The sequence below is a fragment of the Lepidochelys olivacea genome (genome assembly GCF_965140295.1).
Source record: "Lepidochelys olivacea isolate rLepOli2 genome assembly, chromosome: 11".
In the NCBI taxonomy this organism is placed as follows: Eukaryota; Metazoa; Chordata; order Testudines; family Cheloniidae; genus Lepidochelys; species Lepidochelys olivacea.
In genome coordinates, this window is record NC_140421.1 from 23,302,157 (window position 1) to 23,326,005 (window position 23,849).

The 23,849-nt window shown below is 37.5% G+C and overlaps 1 protein-coding gene across 1 annotated transcript in view; it reads left to right on the forward strand.

Moving 5' to 3' along the window:
* ARHGAP15 (Rho GTPase activating protein 15) overlaps positions 1-23,849 on the forward strand; it is a 467,991-nt gene that overhangs the window by 276,111 nt on the left and 168,031 nt on the right. Inside the window, exons 9-10 of the mRNA XM_084643055.1 lie at positions 7,083-7,205; positions 18,232-18,330. Of these exons, the coding sequence (XP_084499181.1) occupies positions 7,083-7,205; positions 18,232-18,330 (222 nt within the window). The remainder of the gene's footprint in view (positions 1-7,082; positions 7,206-18,231; positions 18,331-23,849) is intronic.

Consider the following 23,849-nt stretch of genomic DNA (forward strand, 5'->3'; position numbering starts at 1 on the left):
TCACAACAATATTCAGGTTACTCCCAGTTCCAAAGGACTAGTGACTTACCCCAAGTCACTGCACCTTAGATCGTACACAAAGACAACGCTTGTAGCCAATCCTATAATAAATTAAAGATTTATTAACTATGAAAAAGAAATGAAAGTTATTTATAAGATTAAACAGGTAAACATACACACATACAAGTTATAGTCTTAGGTTTCAAAAGATGATTGAAGCTGCTGTAATATGCAAGCTCTCTATGTCTCTAAGGGCCAACCTTGACTAAGCAGCTGTGAATCCCTTGCTTGTGCTTAGAAATCTTGCCCTTTCAAAGTCCAAGCAGCATAGAGATCCATTTTCTTCTTGTCAGGCATTTTTATTCCCTTCTGACAGAGTTCAAGCTGATGGCATGAGTCCACATGCACGTCTTCTCTTCATGGGTGTGGAGGGGGAGAAATTAACAAAGTCTTTGTTTTTTGATATTTCACAATGGCTCGTTTGCTGTCAGTGAACCTCCTTGGTGGACAGGACATAACATCTTCTGTAGGAAGCCATCATTTTACATTAATTAATCCTTTCCTGTTTGATGACTTACACAGTTACAGAGGTTTATGATTAGGGGTGTCAATTCATCACAGTTAACTCACGTGATTAACTAAAAAAATTAATCGTGATTAAAAAAATTAATCATGATTCATCGCAGTTTTAATCGCACTTTAAACAACAGAATACCAATTGAAATGTATTAACTACTTTTGGATGTTTTTATATTTTCAAATATATTGATTTAAATCACAACACAGAATACAAAGTGTACAGTGCTCACTTTATATTATTTTTATTACAAATATTTGCACTGTAAAAATGATAAACAAAAGAAATAGTATTTTTCAGTTCACCTCATACAAGTACCATAATGCAATCTCTTTATCGTGAAAGTGCAACCTCTCCTTATCCTTTTGCTGCTGGAATGTAGTGTCCTGATCTCATTTTTGGCAAGGGAAAATTTAGAATGACATTTTGCCTTCTGTAATTTTCACCTACACATTCTGTAAAGGTTTCCTAGCCCAGCACAGACAAGCATTCATTCCCCTTTCCTCTCTCAAAAACTATTTGTGTTTCCAGTGGGAATAATCTGTGCAGGGAGAGAGGGGAAATAACATTCACACGGGTCTTTACTGGTTGGATCATGTTGTTTTTGAAGCATGTATGTGTAGTGCACTTTAAACAATGCTCCAGAATTTGTTCCATCATATGTCAGAATAGCCAATATAATGGTACCAACTGAAATACCTATTTAAAATGAGTGTTGGAGGTGTAATGGAATGCTAAACTGTATTATACTGTTCAGCCACTAGGTGGCACTGTGCATAAAAGACCTTATTTAAATGAGCGTCAGCCTGATCTGGAAGAGCAGGGAAGGATCTTATGCTGGACATATCTGGTGTGTAAGCAGGTTCTGTGATTAGTCCATATCTGGTACACAAGATCATGATATGGTATCAAGAGTAAACTAAGAATAGAAACAGAAGGAACATAGCAACTAAGATTGGAAACAGAAGGAATATAGCAACTAAGGTTGAAAACAAAAGGAACAGCAACAAAGCTTGCAGACAGAGGGAGTAAAGCAACAAAGGTTGCAGGATCTCATCAACTTGCCACTCTTCAAAGCTCAGAGAACTCCAGCTTTGACAAACCTTCACAATGGACAGACTGGAAACAATATTTTGCAAGATTTCACATTGCAAATAAATTCCACAAAGAAAGTGGAGATATACAGGTATCTTCTTTAATATATGCTATGGGGAAGCAAGCAGAGCATACCTTTAAATCCTTTGACTTTCCTGAAGACAGTCACAAAGATTACTATAAAAGGCTGTTTGATGCATACTTTATAACCCCAGAGAAATGTGGTTTATGAAAGAGCAAGCGGTCACCAGAGAACGAGTGGGAAATGTTGCATATTTCACAAAAGCGCTGCAAGCATTGGCTAAAAACTGACTTGGGGAATGCAAAAAGAGAAAATCAGACAGGCTGGTTATTGAATTAACAGGCAAAAACCTTTCACAGTAGTTGAGAGATTTAACCATATATATAGATAGCAAAGACATCAGAATTAGTCAAACAATAGAACAAAAGTGAGGAGCAACTTGAAAAATCTGAAACTAACTGAGAAGCTACAAACAGAAACTCGAGTGTTAAAAGTTATTACCATAAAATCCCGAGGGAAGGAGAGAAAACTCCTAGGCTAAGGGCTTGTCTTCACTTTTGCACTAAATTGGCATTGCTATTAATGAAGTGGCATCAATTTAGTGGGTCTGGTGAAGACGCACTAAGTTGATGGGAGAGCGCTCTCCCGTCAACTTCAGTACTCCACCTCAACGAGCATCTCCCATTGACATAATGACATAGCACAATATAGATGCACTTTAAGTTGATGTAAGTTACATAGACTTAAGTTACATAACATATGTAACTTAACTAGTGTAACTTAGATCAACTTACAGTGATAGTGTAGACAATGCCTAAGAGGGACAAATTCTAGCCTACATGCACAAGGTGTGAAAAAAGTAACATCCCAAGATAAGATGCATGTCCAGGCTGAGGCACTCGGTGTAATGAATGCATGAAATGTGGACATTTTGCAGCTGTTTGCCTCACCTAAGCAGGCAGGCAGTTGACTCATATTACAGACAATAAAGAACCATTGTTTCTGGGGTCTATCACTTGTGATGACATAGAACCTGCCTGGTGACTGAAATTGAATATTCACAGAAAGACTATTGACTTTAAAATGAATTCAAGAGCTGACATCACAGTCATCTCAGGAGGCACCTACAATCACCTTCAATCCATCCCATAGCTGAAGTCACCTGACACAGCTCTGACTAGCTCTGCAGGTATTTTGAACTGCATGGGCCACTTCACCATAGAAACAACTTAGAAAGACAAAGCTATGCATTCATAGAATCATAGAATATCAGGGTTGGAAGGGACCTCAGGAGGTCATCTAGTCCAAGCCCCTGCTCAAAGTTCATTCAGAGTTCATGTGAACAAAGGATCAAAGACCAACAGCTTCTCAACTGCAGCACAGTAGCCATGATGGGCTTAGTGAGAAAGGTGGAGGAACTCTGTCGAGGATTTGATTATATTAGATTTTTGAAAGGAGATCCAGTACAAATCAACTTCAGAGATTATGCTGAACAATACAGTATACAAACACCTCTATCAGACAGACCTTGGAATAGACTAGCTGCAAATTTATACCAATTCAGAGGACATCATTACCTCATTGTAATGGATTATTTTTCCAGTCATACAGAAATATCATGTATTTGAAATACCTAACGTGTTGCAGTGTTATCAAGAAACTGAAGTGCACTTTTTCTGACATCAGTATTCCAGAACAACCAGTGATGGACAATGGACCACAATTCACTGCAGCAGAATTTAAGTCATTCCTAACGAAGTATGATTTTGATCATATTACTGGCAGTCCATAAGTGAATGGAGAGGCTGAGATAGCTATATAGACAGCCAAGAAAATCTTACAGCAGGAAGATCCTTTCATCACTCTTCTGAGTTACAGATCAACACTGACAGCAGCTACTGGATGTAGTCCAGCACAACTCCTGTTGGGAAGACAACTCAGAACTTATGTTCCAACTTTGGAAAAGAACCTATCTCCAAAGTGGCCAAACATAGAGAGAGTAGCTAAAATTGATAAAAAGGGTAAAAGAGCTTAGGAACACTTTTACAACAGATGCCAGTCAGTTAGAGAACTGCCAGGTCTAGAACCTGGTGATCGTGTTCATATATTGGATGGAGAAAAAGGATGGACAACTCCAGCTGCCACAAAGAAAAAGAATTCAGCGCCCAGATCATATGTAAGTGAGACCGACCATGGGGAGTTCAACAGAAACTGTTGACATATCTACAGTTTGTTTCTCAGAAAGAACAATCAACAGAGCAGCCTCTACAGATGGCAGATGCAGAACAAGAAGAAGAAGACTCAAGGATTCCAAACCGACTGCAGACAGTCATTTTAACTAATGGACAGCTAGATGGCCAAGTTGTTACATACAGTTGGTAGTTAATTTGTTTGAGTTTGCCAACTTCCATTAATGGAAGATCTTCACTAGTCACACCCGTAGTCTGAAATTTGAAAAAGTGAAGTACTATACAAAGCTGTTTGTTATAATCTTTCTGTTGTATAACTACACTTTTTCATTTGGAAACAACATCTAGGTCTCTTTGCATTTCCAAATATAAAACAAAGCCATTATTACATGGGGATACCACGAGAGCAGTGGTTTGGCAGGAAAAAATATATTTCTAAACAAGATCCCAGCAAGAGTATTTCTAGCCAGCGCTCAATTCTGGATCATATTACCCAAACCCTTGAATTTCTGGGAGGTTTCCCTCTGGTGACTTGCATGTCTGGTGACTTACCAGCATAATATAAGAAACTCATCAAAATTGGCTTTGCTGTTGTTTTTCTCCATGCTATATATAATCTGACATGGAATATACAAAAAGTGTCTATGACAATAATGATTCCTACCTCTAGATGTAGTTTTAACACCATAGTTGCTGTTTTAGGTATAAAACTACAGAGCTGGAATAAAACATCTTTCTGTGCATAAGGATTATTTACCCCACAAATTGAATTGTAGATCCCCTATCAAACTGTTCTTCAATGTGAACCACATTGGGATCTGTTAAATTATCTTAACAAATTTGGTGTTAGTCAGAGCTAATACTGAAGTGCAAGCAGGCGTTATGTGAATTATAATTTATAAGGATTTCTGCAGACTGAGAAATGTGGCAGGCATAAAGTAACTGAGTGGTTTTACTTGTGCCATATTTGAAATGGAGAGGCTGCACCTTGGGAGCAAGAAAAGAAAAATTGAACTACTATGGAGAGAATGAACTTAAGCCACATAGCCACAGTCAGAAAACTAAATACAATTCACGTTACTGTTTCAAAGTACCCTTAAGATGCAGAACTGGAAGCATCCATTTGTTATTCTTTTTATAGCAAGGCTGAGTGACTTGGAATTTTAGCCTATCTTTGCCAAGGATTGCCTAATTTGAACAAAAAGTTCTAAAATATAAAGTGAACAAAAGAGTCAACCAATTGAACACTAATCTTTATATTCTATGATGCATCGCCCTAAGAATGCTACCATTAAAAATGTGAAGTCTATTTTTCATAAATGATGGATTATTGTACCAAACTGTGTATTTTCCAATAAAGTGTTGTTTTATTTGTCCTGTGTGATTACTAGTTTGTGGAAGTATGTGTGGGGTCATTTTAGTGCTGTGGGAAAATTGAACACTCTTCAGTTAAAATCAGTAGTGAAATCAGAAGCAAACTATGCTCCGATTATCACAGGCATGTGTTTAAATGTTGCTTTCCTTAATTGGTTATGGTTATATTTACTTAAAATGAACAATTTGGCAAGTTTTGCTCCCTTGACAACAGCAAAGTGTAAACCGTTTTATAAGGTTGGCTGTTAAAATCAGATTTGTAATATAAACCACATTATTCCAGGATTTTGTACTGTTCTTTAAGAGGACCCTTTTTATCATCACTGTTTTATACTTGTGCACCTTTTAGCATTCTGTTTTTATTTATAACTAATGTGAAACTGCTTGCTACAAAACCCAGCATAATCTATATCATGATTTCCCTCTATAATGTTTTTCTCAGATCCTTCTAGGGAGGACAGTTGCATCCTGGGGGGAGATTTCATGTGGGGGGAGGATTGTACTTCTATAACCATGCTGTCATAGAAGTTATGAAAGGAGAGGGGCCCTGAATGCTCCATAGAAGCTCTGCCACTGGAAGGCTGAATCTTCTCTCTTAGAGGAGCACAGAGAGGGAACTGTAAACTTGTGGATCTCCTCTTCTCCATGAAGAATTGCGGACCAGCTACCTTTCCGGTGAGCAATTCTGCGAGGAGGTGCTCTCTGCAGTCAAAGGTCCATGAAAAGGAATGAGATGGAGACTGAGTGGGCCAGGAGACAGATCTCATCCCCCTCCAGCCCTGGAGATCTTACTGGAAAAGATTGTATAGCATCTTGCTATATAACCTTTTGTTCACAGCCCTCCAAGTGACTTAGGGACTGCCAGAGCCAGGGCCAGGGAAACTGGAAAAGCCTCATGAGGGGCAAAAAATGGATATTTCTGGCCTCCCACAGATCTCCTAGGATGTGTGAGGCTGGGGAATCCTCATAGAGATTTTCTTACACAGAATCCCTACTTACTGCTTTAAACACAGGATGGAACAATATAAACATGGAGACGTGCTGAATGCTGAAGTAGGGAATATTCTGGGGTCCTGGGGATGCCTCTTGCCATCGGTATTGCCCATTTAGGGGGCTGTGACAGTTCTCTGTGGACACCGCAGAAGACAAGAAGTTATAGCTGACTTGCATCATCACGGGTTGCTCCTGTGGACTCTCAGGAAGTGGGACCCACATCTTGCTGGCATAAGCCATAAGAGAACTTAGCCCAAAGGTTTCTCAGTGCAGTAAATACCTAAATATAATAAAATGTAGTAGTTAGAATTGGAACACTTTTTCTTCCATAAATTAATGCATCTTGCATATGTTTCTTACTATTAAGCCATGCTTTCTACAACTGTATTAACAATAATGGGATGCCTAATCTGACTTGGCAAGGGGATTCAGACCATCACCAGTGCTGTGATCAACCCACCCCTTCTCATAAAAATAGTATCCCGATAATAACATATAGCACACTTCCAACTGGAACTTTCAGTTGAATAATTATCCATGTGAAACTCTTGGGATTCATGAACATTTCACAAGTAAACTGGTGGCCATCCAAATATTTATGAACAATAAATAATATGACTCCATGAATAATACTGAGTGAACGCATCATGTTTTTTCACACAAATATTAATCAAACTCTTTGTACTATCCAACCAGCTATACTACTGACCTACTGTCTGATTTCTCAAGGGTGGACATAGCCATTGTTTTCAAGAAAATTTGCATGAAGTACTACTAGTTTTAAAAATGTAGCTTTACTAGAAATGTAACTTTTATTTTCTTTTTTCTCCAGTTTTCAGACTGAACTACAGTGCCTCTGATACAAATGACAGAAATCGAGTCAAAAGCAGATTAAAGAAGTTTATCAGCCGAAGACCCTCGCTGAAAACATTGCAAGAAAAGGGACTTATTAAAGGTGTGTTTTCTCTTATCTATTTTTCTGAGTAAAAACTGAAAGTTCATTAATGAGTGTTCCTATTTCACAATATTTTCATTCCTGTCACCAATTAAATGCATAGGACTATTTGGATTTTGCAGTCATTTCTTGTTAGATATTTTTTTCTGCTGTGTATCAGAGAATTCATTCAGTTTCGTAAGAATTAGGCTTTTCTGACTAAAACAACATGTAGCTAAATGTATCTCTGTATTGCTTGGCTTCTTCAGTTGTTATTTTGGTGTGCATATTCTAGACACCCTCACACTTCACACAGTTGTACACCATCTACATTGTAAAGAAGCATGCTATACACCTTCATTGTCTAACCAATATATCTAGTTCTTTGTAAGATAAAATTTTATAGATAGATAGATATAGTGTGTGTGTATTAGATGTTCTAGTTTTTTAAAATATATATATTTTATATATAATAATAGAGAAAAAACATTGTTACCTTTTGTTAGCTGATCTCAGGAATGCTGTTTTCCAAAGTGTAGGTACTGTTATCTTGTAACTGCTGGTATTCTGACCACCAGTAGTCAAGGAAGACCATATATTCAAATATCTTCTGGAATTGTGCTTGAAAAATTTGCACACTCACCAATTAGTATGTGCAAAATCTGCAACTGTATATGCAGACTGGCTAGATATGTGTTCTTTGCCACAATGCCTTGGCACCCCTTGGGTGCCAGCAATTCTGAGCCAGCAGCCGTCAGTTAGCAGTCAACGGCTTTAGGGGTTAAACCTACCACCTTTGCCCAAGATCAAAGTGGTGGCAGAAAGCTGCTTTCACCCAGCCCTCCACAGTGCTCAGAGCAATGTGTGGGATCACCTCAGGATCTAACCCTTACTCTCTAAAATATTATGGGTCAGATTTTCACAGTTAGGCACACACAAACATGTGCACATAAATTCTTGATTATTTTGGGAGAGATTTTTAAAAGTGTCTAAAGGATTGACAAGCACAACTTGCACTGAAAGTCAATGAGACTTGTGATTCTAGATCCCTTAGACACTTTTGAAAATCTTCCCCCACATATACATCAGGTATTTGCAAACATAAATTAGTCACATGCACATTTATGTGTGCAGTTGTGTGCCTAACTTTCAGAATCTATCCCTAATTGACTATTGTACCTCATTATAATATGTAAGGGGTTTGGATGCCACTTTACTGCACAATTTGGGTCGAGGGTGGGATCTGAGTGCATCATTTTAGTTTGTTTCAATTATTACAGTATCAGAGCAGAAGCTTGTGTTGTAATTTATAGTCTTTTAATTTCTGTATTTAAGGGTGGTTATTTGCAGTTTAATAAAGTGTAGCTGATGAATCTCCTGTGGTGTCACACAGGGATCATATGTGATCCCTACTAACAAATCCAGATTCATTAGGATAACTCAAATCCATCCTCTAATGTATCTCTGTAGGAAAACCAGATGCATTTGTTTTCAGATATAGTTGCATTAGACTCCTGATTCACTAACACAGCCTGGTTCTAATTGGGAAGTTCTTATATGGAAAACCCAGATGCATTATGTTCTGCCATAGTGAGTCAGGATCTGCATTCCCTAGCAGAGTTTTAATAATAAACTAATGTAACTGTACAGAAAACATGTTAGTTTTCTTCCAAGAAGATTCATTAGGATTAGGTTCTGGCCATGCAAATGAGTCAGGATTCGTTAGTAGGGCTTAATTCCAATCTACAGTAAGTCTATGTGAAATGCTCATTTGATAAGGTTCCTTCATTGTTTTCAGTGGAGTTTATCCCTTAATCTGTTATAATGTTATGAAAATGCAGTTGCAGGGCTTACACATAGACCACTTTTAAGTGTTAATTTTTAGGCTTATATTACAATATTTTAAATAGCAAATTGCAACTATCCAGATTAAAAATAAAGGGTTTACAAATTTCATGTTTTAAAATGTATCTATTTTTTTCCCTAAAGGTGAATTAAATGGCTTCAGAAACATCACAAAACTGTTTATTTCCCCTATTGTGGGGGTTGGGGAGGGGGGGAATGTTGACCAATTTTTACAAGAAATTCCTCCAACTCTGGGAACATACATAGTAACTTTAATTCCCGAGGGGGAATACTTCTGTCAGAATTATAAATCCCTTAACAGAATTAATACTTTCAATAAAAGTACATCTATCGCCTTGCAGGACATCTCAGTGCCAAACTTATAACAAAAGCTGTTCTATGGGCTAGTGAAGAATTGATATAAATATCTGTAAAGCATGTGGTGATAATTACACCAAAGCAGTGGCACCGTAGGTGCTATGAAAACCTTCACTTTTCATCAAGTGCCATTCATATTTGCCAAGGGCACTAGAAAGCGCTCAAATCTGTATTGATTTTTCACTTTGTGTGTCACACTGGAACCAAAACTCCAATAAATTTAACACATAAATTATAGTCAAGAGTGAATACATTTTAAGGTGGTAAATTCACTTAAAGGCAGTCCTCTTCTCTGTTTGTCACTGATGTGTGCACTCTTGGCCAGAGGACTCAACACATTTCTCAACAGTAGCCTAACTTGGGATATATATGCTTCAAAATTAAATTGTACGTTTTTCTCTTGGGGTACTTTGATCCATCAGTACAGAAATTAGAAAATCTGGAGATTATGTTACTGTCACTTAACCCTTAACAAACCTTTGTTTTAAAGAAACATAACTTATACATGAAGGAGAGTGGCAGATTCACATGGAAATGTGATTTGCACATGTATTTTAAATATAAGGTTCATCAGACTCTGAAATGTGCAAGGTTATTTTTCTTGGTTTGCACTATCCCACTTATTTTCAGTGACATCTAATTATCTGGGCACTAAGGGCCAGATTTTGAAATATATTTAGGTCCATGAAGATGCAGATGGGCATTTAATGGGATTTTCAAAAGCACGTAGGCGACTGACTCAATGGAACATAGGCACTTAGACATTTTTGAAAACCCCTCTAGGCCTCTCTCTGTATCTTTAGGCACCTAATAACTGTTGAAAAACTGGGCCTACATATCTTTCTGTGTAGAAGTATATCATTTCTTATGGAAACCTTAAACAATTAATGCCATTAAAATGATATGGACCCCAGTCCTATATACATGAATTACATTCCTTATGTGAGTCGTTAGTGTTTGTAAGACTAGACCATAATGATTTCATTATGCTGGAAGGCTGCGATATAATGCTACTTTATTTCTTGGCATTCAGAATGATAACACATAAGAACCCAAAACTCAGAGAATGAAAGCAGGGTGCTCCTTAAGGCAGAGAGGCACAACCCACCTCACCTTGCACTAGGCTTGCTCTTTGCAGATTGACTGCACAAGACCCAAATCACACAATTCCCTACAGAGCCTGCAAGCAGGACCAGGAATCCCCTCACACTTAAGTGATGGCCTGTAATTTCAATACAACTTCCACTACAAGACACCCTGCCTGCCACATACACTGAATATATAGAAACTGCCTTTTTCAATGCCCCCCCAACCCAATAATTGTAAAATTACTGGTTTGATACTCATTTGAGTCTCTCTGCCTCTCTTTACCCCTATCTTACCCTCAACATTTAAGAGGATACGTGTAGAGAGGATACGTTTCTCAACTTAGGCTCTGATAAAAATTGTTAGCAAGCCAACTGTCCAAATTAAGTTGTAGCAGAGATAGATCAGCATTTATTTGCCTTTGGTATGCACTGCATTGCATCTCATTAAAAGCTTTGTCTTCCCAAAAACCTGTAGGGATGGTACTACCAGGCCACCTACTCTTTTTTCCAGAATTAGAACAGTGATGTTCCATTTTTCCAATTGCACTAATATTTTTTCCAATGGTGCACTTGTGCTTGTGTTTTAATTAAAACATCAAAGAAATAGACATGCTAAGAGTTCTGTGAGGACTTGGCCATATTGCATACATACACACCAAAAATAATTAAGCAGTAACATTCTAAATGCAGCTGTGACTTCTGTGATCTTGTTTTAAATGTTCATTTTACAGCAGTATTGTCTCCCATTTTCTAGGTTTCTGCAGCTTAGAGTAAATAGCTCAGACTTGGACTGCACAAGCTGCAAGTGAAGAGTATGTCTGTCAGGCTCCTGGCAGTGAGCTTGCAAACTTGAAGGGGCTTGTTCACCATAATGAGCAATTAATAGCAGCTGTAGTGATCATTTTATATCTTACAGTTTTGTTAGTGTCCATGCCATCCCCTTTTGGTGGATCATTTTATATCAGCATAGAACGCTGTCACAGATACCACCATCTTGAATAGAAAGTTTAATGCATAGATATCAAGGATGTGTAATGCAAACCATACTGCCAAACATATTATGAATATATTGCTCTTCTTTAAAATGCTTGTTGGTTTTTCATTCTACGGTATTGACTAACTGTCTGTGTTTGATGCATGGTTTACCAGCCTGATGTAGACTTATGGTTAGAGCTTAACTTGTTAGTTCTGCTTTTGCAGCCAATTCAGAATAACTACAGATGCCCAAAATATTAAAATTGAATGCTCAAATGGACTCAGTGTGGGAGTTTCATTGGTTTTAAATTGATAACAGCTGAAAGAGTGAATGATTAAAGCTATATACGGGCATAGTATGTAGCTCCTTTGTTCAAGTTCTTGTGAACAGAGTCCACTGTATGAGAATTTCCTTTGTTACAATAAAAGATACTTCTGAATAATCATTAGTTAAAATTTTTAAATGAAGAAGAAGAGAATTTTAGGAGCTTATAGAGGGAATAATTCCTGAGAAGCTGGAATAAACTTAGAGAAGATGAAGTGGGTTTCTACTCAGAGGGGAACATTTAAATTTAAGTAGCATTCCATAAGGTGGTAATTGTGTCTATTGCCCAGGCATCTGAGTTAAATAAGCTGGATAGGAAACATAAACTGTTATAACAAGACGTTAGAAGTGTTGTGTACATCTTTTTTTTTTTTTCCAAATCATAAAAAGTGGATTTCTGAAGTGCCCTAATACAGATAAATCAAACAAAACCCTCTTTTGCTTCCTTTATCTATTGGGAACAGTTATTGTTTTCATTATATGAAAAGATGTTCTGGTTACTTTCTTCTCTTACAGTGATTTAAAATATTTATAGATATTAAAGAAGAACATTTTTAAGAGCAATAATTTATTTTTTTCAATAAGTGAGTTAAAAAAAGAAAAGAAATATCAAATTGTTGCCTACAAAAATTAACTCTTAGCACTTGTATAAAGTGTTTCCAAAACATTGTACAAGCATAAAAATATTGCACAAGCATGAGAGTTATAAGAATCTACATACTGTGATGTAAGCATTACCATCTCCATTTTATAGACAAGGAAATGGAAACTCAGAGAAATTAAGTGACTTGGATCAAAGTCATACAGTGTCAGGGGCAAAACTTGGTTTTCAGCTCAGGAGTTCTTGGCATCCAGCTGCATATTCAGTCACTAAATAATCTTGCATTTCTAAAATAATACTTTTTAGAAGGAAGTAGATTGGTTTAAATGTTTACTGTAGCCTTTTTCATTGCTTAGCAACTGTAACAGTGGTGTGACAACTAGCCTCATGTTGCCCTTTTGCCACTATGATCCTTCAGTTGAAGGCAATAATAATACTTAGCACCTGTTATCTAAGAAAGATGACAAAGTGTGTTTCAAAACATTAACTATAAGATAAGTAAATAGTGCTGTATCCATTTTTACAGGTAGATAAAATGAGGTTAAGCAGTTTGCAGATTCAAGAATAAAATCCAAAGGTTAAATCCTAACCTCACTGAAATCTATGGGATGTCAGTGGAGCCAGGATTTCACCTCTAGAATTCCAACTTCTCTGTTCCTTCCTCGAACCACCATTCACTAAACCAATGTGGGTTTGTTTGTTTTTTCAAAGTATAACACTTATTGGAAATTGTGAAAGTAACTTGAGATTCCTGGATGCCAGACATGATGTACTTATAGTAGTTACGGTAACTTGCTGAACCGTAGAGAATTAATTGTTCCTCAGTTGTTGATACGTTGGCTATCTGTAGACAATGCAGTCCATTGCCCCTGTCATTTCTGACCTATCATTTTACAGACACCCTTGCCCCTCAAATGAGATACAGTTTTACATCTTTTTAATATAATTAGCATCAGAGAACATTCCATGTCATGTGAAGAATTTGACAGGTCTTCACTGAAATTTTAAAAACAATTAAGATGTCAAAGGAGGAAGTACTAGTACATTTTAATCATAAATCTCTGTATACATAATTACCACTGGAAGAAATGCTAAACTTTTCATGAAGAAAACTTAACCTGTCCATTCTTTGTCACAAACATAACCCCAAAACATGTAACAGATCACTCACTAATATGTAATTGCCACACATGCACATGACCTTCTAGAGTGTATTTCTGTGACCCCAACCCTGCATTCCTTGTGTATCCAGAAGTTTGACTAACTCAGTGGACTTTTGGGTTGTAAAAAACTGCAGAATACATATCAGTCTGCAGAATACATATATTTGGATGAGTTGAAATGGACCTTCCTTCATATATTGACTCAGGAAACCCAGAACTCCTTTCCCTGTATCATATGGCAAGCAGATACAGCAGGCTGCAATAATTTGGAGAAACAGGTGGTCACTGCCTATTTCTTATTTCTAGTTCTATTCCTTTGGGGTTAAAATATTGCACATCATTGCTCCAAACTCCCTACTTAAAATGCACATTTTGAAAATCTAGTTCTTAGTAACTATGGCTTCAGACTCCTGGAGTTAGGCACCTAAATACCTTTGAGGATCTGGTTCTGTGTATCTGAGATGGTTTATATGTAGGCTTGGAAGGATTACATTTTTATCAGTAATGTCACCGTACACACACAAATGGACAAAAAAATATTTCCATCAATAATAACACTTCCATAATAACAATAATAACACTCCCATAATTTCCTGCAACTGTCAAAACTTAAATCAATATAAATATTTTTAAAATAGAAATAAACATATATTATCTCTCAAAATTATTAAAAAATGAAAATAAATTCTACCTATCCTATTTATATAACTCCCACTACATTTTCCAAACACACAATTCATTCTAAAACTGTTCTGAGAATGAACATACAGATACACAGACACACACACACACACACACAGAAAAAAATTATAATGTTGTTTATTAATAATCATCTAGTGCAGAAATATGCTGTATAAAAAAAATGAGGCCTGCACTTCAAAGAGTTTACAATCTAAATATAAAAATTGCTCAGATGATAAGAGTTCCCTTTTTACATGAGAAGGTCTGTTTTGTTTTGTTTTTAATTTAAGTACTCCTATTTTAAAAATTTGAAATTAGTAGCACCTTAAATGTTAGAATTAAGTTAAAAAATACATACATAATAACATGTGTACATCACCAGGACCTGTCTGTTTGCCAAGGATTTTGAAAAGCTCTGACCCAGGGAGAAGGGAGGCTTTCTGGCTATTTGAAGACATGGCAGAGTGGAATTCTTGGTAGAAGTTTTGGTTCTGAATCTTCGATGCTGGGGACCATTTTCCGGCCTGGGCCTGCACTCTCAGCATGTCTTGCCTTGCTTCCCTGCTCCCCTTTCCCAACTTGTTCCTCAAGCTGACAACCATAAACAGAGAAAAGGCAATTTATATTGCAAGGGTGAGAGTAACAACAAGGAAGCAAGAGCTGGTGACCCTATCAGGCAAACAGAGGTGCTGGAACTAGGGGCGTTGGGAGGGCTACTGCACCTCTTGACTTGAAGTGGTTTCTGTGATATACAGGGTTCATAGCTTGATTCAATGGCTCTCAGCACTCCCACTATAAAAATTGTTCCAGCACCCCTGAAGGCAAATGATGAACATGAAGCTTTTGGCCTGCTGTGAAGAAGGGCAGGACAAGTTGTGGACTACTTTATGGGAGGGGTGCAACTGAATTTTGGGTGAGGGTGGATATAGTTTTGGGGGAGGGAGGGGGAGTAGGAGGAGCTGAGGTACCATAGATTAGTTTCCGAGGAGCAGCCGTGTTAGTCTGTATCTGCAAAAAGAAAAGGAGGACTTGTGGCACCTTAGAGACTAACAAATTTATTTGAGCATAAGCTTTCATGAGCTACAGCTCACTTCATCAGGTGCATTCAGTGGAAAATACAGTGGGGAGATTTATATACACAGAGAACATGAAACAATGGGTGTTACCATACACACTGTAACAAGAGTGATCAGGTAAGGTGTGCAATTACCAGCAGGAGAGTGGGGAGGGGGGGAACCTTTTGTAGTGATAATCAAGGTGGGCCATTTCCAGCAGTTGACAAGCATGTCTGAGGAACAGTGGGGGGTGGGGAAATAAACATGAGGAAATAGTTTTACTTTGTGTAATGACCCATCCACTCCCAGTCTTTATTCAAGCATAAGTTAATTGTATCCAGTTTGCAACTTAATTCCAATTCAGCAGTCTCTCATTGGAGTCTGTTTTTGAAGTTTTTTTGTTGAAGAATTGCCACTTTTAGGTCTGTAATTGAGTGACCAAAGAGATTGAAGTGTTCTCCGACTGGTTTTTGAGTGTTATAATTCTTGAGGTCTGATTTGTGTCCATTGATTCTTTTACGTAGAGACTGTCCAGTTTGGCCAATGTACATGGCAGAGGGGCATTGCTGGCACATGATGGCATATATCACATTGGTAGATGTGCAGGTGAACGAGCCTCTGATAGTGTGGCTGATGTGATTAGGCCCTATGAGGGCGTCCCCTGAATAGATATGTGGCAGCGGGCTTTGTTGCAAGGATAGGTTCCTGGGTTAGTGGTTCTGTTGTGTGGTGTGTGGTTGCTGCTGAGTATTTGCTTCAGGTTGGGGGGCTGTCTGCAAGCAAGGACTGGCCTGTCTCCCAAGATCTGTGAGAGTGATGGGTCGTCCTTCAGGATAGGTTGTAGATCCTTGATGATTCACTGGAGAGGTTTTAGTTGGGGGCTAAAGGTGATGGCTAGTGGCGTTCTGTTATTTTCTTTGTTGGGCCTGTCTAAATTAGGCTTGAATAAAGACTGGGAGTGGATGGGTCATTACACAAAGTAAAACTATATCCCCATGTTTATTTCCCCACCCCCGACTGTTCCTCAGACATGCTTGTCAACTGCTGGAAATGGCCCACCTTGATTATCACTGCAAAAGGTTTTTCCCGCCCCCCGCGGCTCTCCTGCTGGTAATAGCCCACCTTACCTAATCATTCTCGTTACAGTGTGTATGGTAACACCCATTGTTTCATGTTCTCTGTGTATATAAATCTCCCCACTATATTTTCCACTGAATGCATCCGATGAAGTGAGCTGTAGCTCATGAAAGCTTATGCTCAAATAAATTTATTAGTCTCTAAGGTGCCACAAGTACTCCTTTTCTTTTTATAGATTAGTTTGTTTGTCTTTAGTACTGCTGTGCAGAAAGTAAAGGATGACAATACTCATCCTTGGTATTCTGGGAGTTACTATGGTGTAACATGCTCTCCTAAATTTACATGCTCTCCTAAATTTCTAATGGTACTAAAAAATCTCAAGTACAGAAGTTTTATCAAAGCCCTTTGTACTAATTTTCAAAGTGTAGTACACTGTTGAAAAGGTATATGGAGACTGTCTCTTTGGGTAAATAATGATAATGCAGTCAGATTATTTGAACATTAAACTGCTCTTATTGAGTGATTTTCCTCATCTGTTTGATTCATTTTGATTCTAGATTACAAAATTCCCATTACTGAGTGCTCTTTTCATACTTTGTCAGAAAATATAGAGTGGAGATGAGGAAGATAAAGCTAACTTGTAATCTGAGATATTTAACCTGGTTATGCTGTGTTTCGAGATGAACATCCTATGACGGTCAAAAGTTTAAAAGCTTAAAAACTAAAAAGCAGCTTACCTAGTTAAACTCTAATTCAGTATGTAAACAGCGTGATTTACAAGTTCAGTCACTGAAGCCTATTTGCTATTCCCATCAAAAGTACATCATTTTTAAATACAAAAGTACAGAAAATGGGTTTTTGCCAACTGCCTTCTACACAAAAAAGAATACTAAGAGGAACAGAGCAGCAATTGACACTGGAAGTCAAAACCATAATTACTAATAGTGTATTCCTAAATCCAGATGCACTAGACAAGATAAATTATCAAAATAGTTTCTTTACAAGGAAAGCAAATAAAAAAGGCAAATGTAAGAAGAAAATATTACTTTGTTTAGTGTACAGTTGTTGCCCTTAAAAATTTTCCAATGTTGCTGTTAGAATTACTTAACGTTATCATTGTGGTTCTTAAACTTTCCTAAACTTCACATAGGACATACTTTGGGTGAACTGTAAATACTGAAGTATTTGGTTATCTCAGGCAACTGAAAAGTTTTTCAGAGCAACCACTTATATACCCAATGTATGGAATTCACTGCTGCAGGACATGATGCAATCAAATACTGTGGCTGGACTTTTTAAAAGGCTGGATAATTTTATGACCAATAATTACAGTAGAGATGGAATTAGGCATTGATTCTACAAGCTAGTATGTGCAATCGAACCCATGCACCAACATGGAGCTCCATTATGAGCAATGGGGCTCCATGTGGGTGGAGGGGTCTACTCGTATGTGAGCTTTCAGGATCAAGGACAGCATGATTTACTTTTGGATGTTTCAAATTTGAACCAGACAGAGATCTGGATTTCAGAAATGGCTCTTATCATAATGCTTTACTGAACCAAAATCCCACACCTTAACATTGGAAGGTTCAAAATACAAATCACAATTTTGTGGCTTGATTCTCTCTAATTTTCAGCAAATTATGTTTATAAGAGCAATTGTATCCCAATTGGGGCATAAAATAAAAACCTGCAGGAGTCAGGAAGGCTTTGGTACTTCTTTTATCTGTCTAACAAACACACAGGAGTAGTTGGTTAATGCACAAGCCTCTGAAGAAGCAAAAAGCCCATTATTATAATTTATTTATTAGTTATTGTTTACCATGTTTTAATATATTTATCTTCTTTACTCTGTTTAGATCAAGTTTTTGGCTCCCATTTGCACTTAGTGTGTGAGCATGAAAATTCCACAGTCCCCCTATTTGTAAAACGGTGTATAGAAGCTGTTGAAAAAAGAGGTGGGTAACTTAATATTCAACACAGTTTTTCATTCCTGCAGCCATATTTACAACTGATGCTCTAACTTAACAACTCAACTTGTCTTGCCAGAGAAGCCATGCAGTTCAAATTATACTTTAGTGATTCACTCAGCTATTACAGATTCTTTCTTTCTTTTTAATTTTTTACAATAGAGATATTAATAAAACAAATTAATGCTAATTAATGTCTCTATATTGTCTGTTTGACATATTGTTGATTCAATTGCAAACTTTTTGTGCGCAAGCCAATGCTAAAATATTCATAAAATGTCAGTAATTACAGTGCTAGAACCCTCATAACATTCATACTAAGATCCCTTGTGGTTGTTATGCCATTATATTTTTTGGTAAGTCCCCAATGTTACCTAACCAAAACAAATGCCAGTCTAACTTGTAAGTAATTTTAGAGTCTCTCTTACATTTTTTTTCCTCTTCTGCATTTTGGTGCCTGTTTTTATTGATGTTATTCAAAGCTATAGTACTGTCCCAGGGTTAGGATGAACTTTCATTTGTATTTTAAGAGTTTTTGTTTAATCATAAATAATCACAGCAAAATAAAATGTAATTAAGACATTTGATCTTTCTTCTTCTCTCATTGAAGGTCATTTTCATTGGAAGTATATACAGAATCCTAAAAATGTATTGTATAAAAATGTGAGACTTAATCACCATTTCTTACAAGTTTACAACTTGTTCCAGGGGTCATGGGAAAAGTATATCTTGCAAAAGATAGTTTTCAGAATAAAGATGGAACAACCCAGTGCTTTTGTTGTCTAGAATCTGAAAAAAAGAGAACCAGTGGAAAATTAAAAGATCTTTAGACAGTTAACCACAAAGGAGAAAGCAATTTTAATTTAATGATTGTTAGCTGGATTTATGTGAAGGGTGCAATGAACTTGGCCTAGAGATTCAAACTCCTGGAAATTCATGATTTAATTAAGTAGAAAGGACAGCACTGGAAATACTGTTATTCCCAGAGTGGTAGGTAGACAGGAAGTGACAGAATAACAGAACGGAGGCAGTGTGCAGGGGGAGATAGTAGCAGTGTTTTTGGAAAGAAAGAAGCACAACCATCTGATAGGGGATAAGACAGGGAGAGAAATATAGAGGGAGGGAGGGAGAAAGTTTTACAGTGGGAGAAGGAGGAGGAGGAGCAAAAAAGAGAAGCAGATTGCAAAAGGGAAAAATGGAGATTAGAGAGAAAATCAATTTTATTTTTCAAAATTTGCATTATGAAAACTCCAAACCTTGTACAACTTGCCTAGTTTCATGTTCCAGTCTCAGCTCAGGCTCATCAAAAGGTGCACCTGGTGTTTGCAGATGTTTAGAGTAGCCTGGGAGTAACCCAGGAGGACGGAGGCCAAAGGTGCCTTTACACACCTTTGCGCCTCCCAGAATCCAGGCTATGGGTGGTGGTGGTGGGGGGGTAGTACAGCCCCCAGTACAAGGCTTCTGGGCATCTGTAACTTATGGCATCCTTACCTAGGCTGCCTATGGGCTGTTCTTCAGCCTAAAATACCCAGAGTGCAGAGCGCTCCAGCCATGAACCCTACAATACTGACCATCACTCCCTTACCTCTAAACCTTGATGGAAGAGTGACATAGGGCTGCTTACACTGGCTCCGTATTTCTACACTTGAGGAGTTTCCCTAGGGCCACAGCAGCCCCTTTACAACCCCTTTTCATGCCAGAGTGATGTAAAGGGGGCTGCAGCTGGGGCCAGAATCCTACCCAAAGACTTATACCATTGGTCATGATACTGGCTCTTGATGAATAAATAATAATTAAAATAGATGTATTTTACATATGCCTACAGGTGTCTGTCCTGTATCTTCTTATGCCAGACCCCACTCTTGTGCAAACAAAATAAAAAGCGTTAAAAGTTGAAAAGAAAAAAGAAAGCTGGTATAAATCATTTGTGTGTTTCAGGTTCTCACTATCCTAGTGTCCATTGCTAATGCTAAATTATAACAGAAAAATCCAAAGTATGTAAGATATCAGTATGGATATCAAATGAATTCATAAGGATTAATAGGAAAATGTGTTCACTGTTTCTACAGAGCAATTGATCCTTTAAAGCATTGCATTATTGTTCTTTGGTTCATGTGCTTTTTTCATAATTGCTGTAACTTTAAGCAAGTATATCATTTTAGTTAATACAGTATGTAAATAAAAACTAATCTCAATGGTATGAGATAAAATTTCATTGTGCTGTATTTACGAGTTTGTACTTGATATACATTTTTCTATTATCATTTTCTTGGATTAAGATCCTCGCATTTACTCATATTCTATTTACTCTAAGTGTTGTTTTTACTAAGTTCTGGCATAAACTATCTCAGAACAGCAGTAATTTATGTGAAGCTAAGTCCAATGTTTATGCAAGCTTCTGATGACATTTTATACTGGGGTTGGTATTAGGAAGCAGTATGTGGAGGTGCCAAGTCTCCCGGCATGGCTGAAACTCAACAGATCTAAAGCCCTCCTCCTAATGGCCAGATATGCCTCCAGCCAAGATACTCAACTGCAGAGTCATGGGAAATACTTATGTACCAATTATGGGAAAGGCACATTTAATGAAAACTTTATGTTTACTTTCATAGTCTTAGTAAGATGGCCTAAATACTCAGAACAGCTGGCACATTCACTGTTGTGGAAAAGATTTTTTCCCTCATAGTTACTTTTTCTTTTTAGAAAATATATAATCTACATACTGTACTGTATCAAAAAATGTTGCTTATATACTTCATTTAAAAAAAATCCAAAAAACAGATCTTAAGAGTCCAGCCCTATATGTTGCCTGTTTGAATCAGAAAGAACAAATATTCATGCTTTGCTGGACAACTGTGCTGTTAACAAGATAATCTTAACCATTATTTTACAAAGGTGCTTATATGTCACATACTGTGCACAATAAAACATGGTTTACTTTTTTCAATTTTAGCATATTGTTGCCACACATAGGAAAAAAATCCTAATAGTGAGCTAAATAAAACATACCATTTAGTATGTTTCCTTATCTAGATGGTTTCACATTATACTGTCAAACCACAAGAGGATATTCTGATACACTGACACCGTTGGGTAGGTAACTTGCTATTGGCCTTTTTTTATCTTAGTTACACTAATTTGTATCCAGACTATCTCCATGAAATCAGTGGAGTTACTCTGGAATCACACTGACGTAACTGAGATCAGAGACTGGTCCATTGATTCTGTTGGATGTTGTTTGCCTCTTAGCCAGCCTTTTAATATAGACGGAAAGGACAGGATTTCTTTGTGTCCAGTAAACTTCTCTTCTCAGACCATAAAGCAGATCTAACTAGTCCATACGCATTTGTTTATACAGTTGTGAACTCCAGCTTTGTAATCTCTCATTTACTATTTCTAACTGTGGAAATGGAACTGGGTGCAGAGTCTCTCTCTTCATGAGCCATATTGCAGGGCTGTCAGGATAGTTTATCATAAATATTAAATAAAAAAATTAAAAAAATAAAATATTTCTGCAAACCCTACCTGAGTGGTCCATTGACTTAACATTTTCAGGAGCATGTTCATTATTTTTTTTTCCTATCCATTTTACTTGTTCCTTCTTCGATATTTGGTGAAATGCTGCCCCTAAAAATATGAGGAACCCAACCCTGATCCCTTTCAGTCAAAAGGACTTTTGCTACCAGCTTAACTGGGGGAAAGAGTGGACTCTTGGTGTCCAGTGTAGTAGTCCCTACAGAGAAAGTGTCTATTATTTCCTTAAGGCTAGATGGTAACTGAACATTTTGCCTTGAGTAAGGTTGGTGTGTACCTGATGGGTACACGGAGGGAAAAATTGTGAGTGACAGAGTTACAATTCTTTTCTTGCTCCCACTTTCTGTCGGAGTGGGAAGAATCATAGAAACATAAAATTGTAGGATTGGAAGGGACCTCGAGAAGTCAGCTACTCCAGTCCCCTGCACTCATGGCAAGACAAGTATTATCTAAAAAGAAAAGGAGTACTTGTGGCACCTTAGAGACTAACCAATTTATTTGAGCATGAGCTTTCGTGAGCTACAGCTCACTTCATCGGATGCTGCATCCGATGAAGTGAGCTGTAGCTCACGAAAGCTCATGCTCAAATAAATTGGTTAGTCTCTAAGGTGCCACAAGTACTCCTTTTCCTTTTGCGAATACAGACTAACACGGCTGTTACTCTGAAACAAGTATTATCTAGACCATCCCTGACAGATGTTTGTCTAACCTGCTCTTAAAAATAACCAATGATGGAGATTCCACAACCTCCCTACGCAATTTATTGCAATGCTTAGCCACCCTGACAGTTAGGAAGCTTTTCCTAATGTCCAACCTAAACCTCCCTTGCTGCAGTTTAGTCCATTGCTTCTTGTCCTATCCTCAGGGGTTAAGGAGATCAATTTTTCTACCTCCTACTTGTAACAACCTTTTATGTACTTGAAAACTGTTAGCTCAGTCTTCTCTTCTCCAGACAAAACAAACCCAGTTTTTTCAATCTTCCCTCATGGGTCGTTTTTTCTAGACCTTAATCATTTTTGTTGCTCTTCTCTGGACTTTCTCCAATTTGTCCACATCTTTCCTGAAATATGGCACCCAGAACTGGACACAATACTCCCATTGAGGCCTAGTCCGCACCGAGAAGAGAGAAATAATTACTTCTCATGTCTTGCTTACAACATGCCTGAGAATTATGTTTGATTTTTTAAAATCAGTGTTACACAGTTGACTCATATTTAGCTTGTGGTCCACTATGACCCCCATATCTCTTTCTGCAGTACTCCTTCCTAGGCAGTCATTTCCCATTTATATGTGTGCAACTGATTGTTCCTTCCTAAGTGGAGTACTTTGCATTTGTTCTTATTGAATTTCATCCTATTTACTTCGGACCATTTCACTAATTTGTTCAGATCATTTTGAATTTTAATCCTATCCTCCAAAGCACTAGTAACCCCTCCTAACTTGGTATCAACCATAAACTTTATAAGTGTACTATCTTTGCCATTATCTAAATCATTTAGGAAGATATTGAACAAAACCGGACCCAGAACTGATCCCTGTGGGACTCCACTTGTTATGCCCTTCCAGCTTGACTGTGAACCACTGATAACTACTCTCTGGGAACAGTTTTCCAACCAGTAGTGCACCAACCTTATAGTAGTTCCATCTAGGTTGTATTTCCCTAGTTTGTTTATGAGAAGGTCATGCAAGATGGTATCAAAAGCCTTACTAAAATCAAGATATACCACATCTACTGCCCTTCTTCTCCCCCCATCCAGAAGGCTTGTTACCCTGTCAAAGAAAGCTATTAAGTTGGTTTGACACAATTTGTTCCCGACAAATCCCTGTTGACCATTACTTATCATCTTATTATCTTCTAGATGTTTTGCAAATTGATTGCTTAATTATTTGCTCCATTATCTTTCCAGATACTGAAGTTAAGCTGCCGGTCTGTAATTCTCCAGGTTCTCCTTATTTCCCTTTTTATAGATTGG